Source organism: Pseudochaenichthys georgianus, chromosome 24, assembly GCF_902827115.2.
Source record: "Pseudochaenichthys georgianus chromosome 24, fPseGeo1.2, whole genome shotgun sequence".
Classification (NCBI taxonomy): Eukaryota; Metazoa; Chordata; class Actinopteri; order Perciformes; family Channichthyidae; genus Pseudochaenichthys; species Pseudochaenichthys georgianus.
The window spans coordinates 34599143-34604142 of NC_047526.1; the positions used below are offsets into that span (position 1 = coordinate 34599143).

Genomic DNA, 5000 nt, shown 5'->3' on the forward strand with positions numbered 1-5000 from the left:
ACTCTAGTTCGAAACCCGCTCGCGCCCCACTGCGTCAGGCCGGTGTGTCCTTGGGCCAGACACTTTGCTCCGGTATTGTCCACAGTAGATGACCATTACGTGTGTGTAATGTGTATTTGTAAAGCGCTTTGAGAGTCATTGATAAAGCGCTATAATAAATATAAGGATTATTATTTATTATTATTATTTCGTCATTGTATTCACTTTAATAATAACATTTGTCACATGGGCGAACCAGGATAATTAAATTTTTCAGGACTGAAATGATAAAACAATATCTGTTAGTTATAATAAAACAGGTTAATTAGGAATACATTATCAGTGCATGATGTCAGCACTGATACAACGCTTTTGGAAAGGTCTTTTTTTACATGCATCAAGTCGTGTCACTGCAAGAGGTTGAATCCAGCATCAGGCACAGGTTGACCCCACAGTGGAATGTGTTCGACACGGCAAGGAAAACAAATCAGGAAGTAGAAGACAATCAGATTAACATGACAAATGTTTTGCATGCACACAAAACGTAATTGACGAATGGACTGTAGTTATACAGCGCGTCATCGGGGACTGAGAAGCGCTTTATATACTACGAGCCATTCTCTCACACACACACACACACACACACACACACACACACACACACACACACACACACACACACACACACACACACACGAGCTACTCAGGGTTCAGTATCTTGCCCAAGGACACATCCACATGTTGACTGCACGCGCTGGGATCGAACCAACAACCTTCTGGTGGGAAGACGACCGCACTCCCCCGCAGCCACGGGCGCCAAAGAGACAGACACGTTTACACGATGCGTCTCATGCCAGACGTTAAACTTCCTGATTACATGATAGGGTTACTTGTGTGTCTACTTGGTGAGCCTTCTGTGACCTTGGTGCTTGTCGGGCGGGGCTTTGCCTACATTGCAAAGTCAGCAGGTGTTACAGTCATACCTTCGGTCAGAGCTGTGCTCACTTCTTTCTGTATCTGCTGCTCGACTGCACGATGTCGTCTGAAGTGTTTTGCTCTCTACCATTTGGTATGCGAGTAGAATCCTCTTCAGTCCATCTGGCTGTTTTATAATCGTCCACTCGCTACAACTCTGCTCTGATATTTAAAATAGACGCTCACTGAGTCAGTGCTGGCAGAGACAGAAGGACACAAGGACAGGAGGACAGAAGTAAGAAGGACAGAAGAACAGGAGGACAGAAGGAGAGGAGGACAGAAGGATAGAAGGAAATAAGGAAAGAAAGACAGGAGGACAGAATGAGAAGGAAGAAGGACAGGAGGAAGAAGGACAGGAGGACATGAGGACATAATGATAGAAGGACACAAGGAAAGGAGGACAGAAGGACACAAAGACAGGAGGACAGAAGGAAGAAGGACAGAAGGAAGAAAGACAGAAGGATATAGGACAGAAGGGCAGAAGGATATAGGACAGAAGGACAGAAAGAGAGAAGGACAGAAGGATATAGGACAGAAGGACACAAGGACAGAAAGAGAGAAGGACAGAAGGATATAGGACAGAAGGACAGAAAGAGAGAAAGACAGAAGGATATAGGACAGAAGGACAGAAAGAGAGAAGGACAGAAGGATATAGGACAGAAGGACAGAAAGAGAGAAGGATATAGGACAGAAGGATATAGGACAGAAGGACAGAAAGAGAGAAGGACAGAAGGATATAGGACAGAAGGACAGAAGGATATAGCACAGAAGGACAGAAGGAAGAAGGACAGAAGGAAGAAAGACAGAAGGATATAGGACAGAAGGGCAGAAGGATATAGGACAGAAGGACAGAAAGAGAGAAGGACAGAAGGATATAGGACAGAAGGACACAAGGACAGAAAGAGAGAAGGACAGAAGGATATAGGACAGAAGGACAGAAGGACAGAAAGAGAGAAAGACAGAAGGATATAGGACAGAAGGACAGAAAGAGAGAAGGACAGAAGGATATAGGACAGAAGGACAGAAAGAGAGAAGGATATAGGACAGAAGGACAGAAGGATAGAAGGAAATAAGGAAAGAAAGACAGGAGGACAGAATGAGAAGGAAGAAGGACAGGAGGAAGAAGGACAGGAGGACATGAGGACATAATGATAGAAGGACACAAGGAAAGGAGGACAGAAGGACACAAAGACAGGAGGACAGAAGGAAGAAGGACAGAAGGAAGAAAGACAGAAGGATATAGGACAGAAGGGCAGAAGGATATAGGACAGAAGGACAGAAAGAGAGAAGGACAGAAGGATATAGGACAGAAGGACACAAGGACAGAAAGAGAGAAGGACAGAAGGATATAGGACAGAAGGACAGAAGGACAGAAAGAGAGAAAGACAGAAGGATATAGGACAGAAGGACAGAAAGAGAGAAGGACAGAAGGATATAGGACAGAAGGACAGAAAGAGAGAAGGATATAGGACAGAAGGATATAGGACAGAAGGACAGAAAGAGAGAAGGACAGAAGGATATAGGACAGAAGGACAGAAGGATATAGCACAGAAGGACAGAAGGAAGAAGGACAGAAGGAAGAAAGACAGAAGGATATAGGACAGAAGGGCAGAAGGATATAGGACAGAAGGACAGAAAGAGAGAAGGACAGAAGGATATAGGACAGAAGGACACAAGGACAGAAAGAGAGAAGGACAGAAGGATATAGGACAGAAGGACAGAAAGAGAGAAAGACAGAAGGATATAGGACAGAAGGACAGAAAGAGAGAAGGACAGAAGGATATAGGACAGAAGGACAGAAAGAGAGAAGGATATAGGACAGAAGGACAGAAAGAGAGAAGGACAGAAGGATATAGGACAGAAGGACAGAAAGACAGAAGGATATAGGACAGAAGGACAGAAAGAGAGAAGGACAGAAGGATATAGGACAGAAGGACAGAAGGACAGAAGGATATAGGACAGAAGGACAGAAGGATATAGCACAGAAGGACAGAAGGAAGAAGGAAGAAGAACAGGAGTGCCCTCACTATCTGTGTGGGCTAAAATAGATGTGATTGTTCACAAGTGTTTTGTAGTTCCTCATCGTCTTTGTGCGTAAAAGATTCCTCGTGACTTAATCATCCTTTCTGCCGGACACCGACGTCAGAGCTCAATGGAGCCTCGTTTCCGTCCTTCTGCGTCCATGAAGTCACCGAGGAGACTCAGGAGGTGTCGTGAGCCAGTTGCTGCAACAACAGAAACCCTGCATTATGAGCATCATTGTATTTAAATATCCACTCGTCTACTTGCGCACTTGTCCTATGTTTACTGTGTCCAACGTTAATATTTAAATTAGGTATATTATAGTGTGTTATAGAATTCGCCTTTGTATTTTAAATTGTGCCTTCTTTACATAAATATCTTTCTTTTATACATATTTGTTCCAGTATATATATTTTTGTTTCTAGTATATATTTTATTTCTTTATTCAGTTTTATCTATTAATTGCATATATACTGCATGTCGATAGGAATGGTATATTTGTATTGTATTTATTTATTATTATTTGTCAAGTTCTGATTGGTTTGATTGACTCTAAACTTAAAAATGGCTCGAGTCTTTCCAAAAGGACACATGGCACTCCGACCTGAATCTCTCCCTCTTTCTTTGAGTGATGCAGATTCCTTGTTGCTTCATGCAGCCTATTCTTAGCCTCGTGATGCTCATTTAGTCTTTTAGCTTGAAAACATATTTTCATTCATTTTAGGCAAACAAACATTTCAATAAAAAACATGCCATCCTTTAACAAGCACTTTCTTTCCTGCTCCATAACCAAGTTTACAATTAAACTTAACATCTAATCAAAAGTAACTGCATCTCAACAAAGGCAATTATATTCCAGCATCTTATGTTGGCTTCTAATTTAAGACTAGGAATAATAATACATGTAATCAAACCAGACTAACGCATCCACACATATTCACCTGCAGCGTCTCCTCTCCTCTCCTCTCCTCTCCTCTCCTCTCCTCTCCTCTCCTCTCCTCTCCTCTCCTCTCCTCTCCTCTCCTCTGCTCTGCTCTGCTCTGCTCTCCTCTCCTCTCCTCTCCTTGTCCTCTCCATGTCCTCTCCTCTCCTTGTCCTCTCCATGTCCTCCTCCTCTCCTCTCCTCTCCTCTCCTCTCCTCTCCTCTGCTCTCCTCTCCTCCTCTCCTCTCCTCTCCTCTCCTCTCCTCTCCTCTCCTCTCCTCTCCTCTCCTCTCCTCTCCTTGTCCTCTCCATGTCCTCGTCCTCTCCTCTCCTCTCCTCTCCTCTCCTCTCCTCTGCTCTCCTCTCGTCTCCTCTCGTCTCTCTCCTCTCCTCTCCTCTCCTCTCCTCTCGTCTCCTCTCCTCTCCTCTCCTCTCCTCTCGTCTCCTCTCCTCTCGTCTCCTCTCCTCTCCTCTCCTCTCCTCTCCTCTCGTCTCCTCTCCTCTCCTCTCCTCTCCCCTCCCCTCTCCTCTCCTCTCCTCTCGTCTCCTCTCCTCTCCTCTCCTCTCCTCTCCTCTCCTCTCCTCTGCTGCATTTAGCTCATTAAATAGGAAGCTCACTTCCTCTCAGTGGAACCACACCCTTGGCTCCCTGTCTCCACCTGCTGGACTGGAGCCATTTCTCAAGCTCTGACAAAACATTATTATTAACCCATGTATATATTTTATATACGGTATATTATGATTCTGTACATGCATATATGTATATATTTACAGTATTTGTATTAGATTGTTGTACCTAATGTATTAATTCACTATTCATGTACTTAAAGTATGCATGAAAGTTAGATGATGTATGTCTATAGTTGTTACTCTGTGTATCTGCCCCAGGCCTGTCCCCGTGAAGCCCGAGCAGCAGCAGCAGCTCGTGTGCGAGGATCACGAGGAGGAGAGGATCAACATCTACTGCCTCTCCTGTGAGACGCCCACCTGCTCCATGTGCAAAGTGTTCGGGAAACACAAAGCGTGCGACGTGGCTCCGCTCAGCAGCGTCTACCTGAGGCAGAAGGTAGGCTTCTACCATGACGACATGTTTCAAAGGAC

At 44.5% G+C, this 5000-nt stretch overlaps 1 protein-coding gene across 1 annotated transcript in view; it reads left to right on the forward strand.

The window, feature by feature from the left end:
- trim54 (tripartite motif containing 54) overlaps positions 1–5000 on the forward strand; it is a 16907-nt gene that overhangs the window by 3690 nt on the left and 8217 nt on the right. The window contains exon 3 of the mRNA XM_034076236.2: positions 4788–4965. Within this exon, the coding sequence (XP_033932127.1) occupies positions 4788–4965 (178 nt within the window). The remainder of the gene's footprint in view (positions 1–4787; positions 4966–5000) is intronic.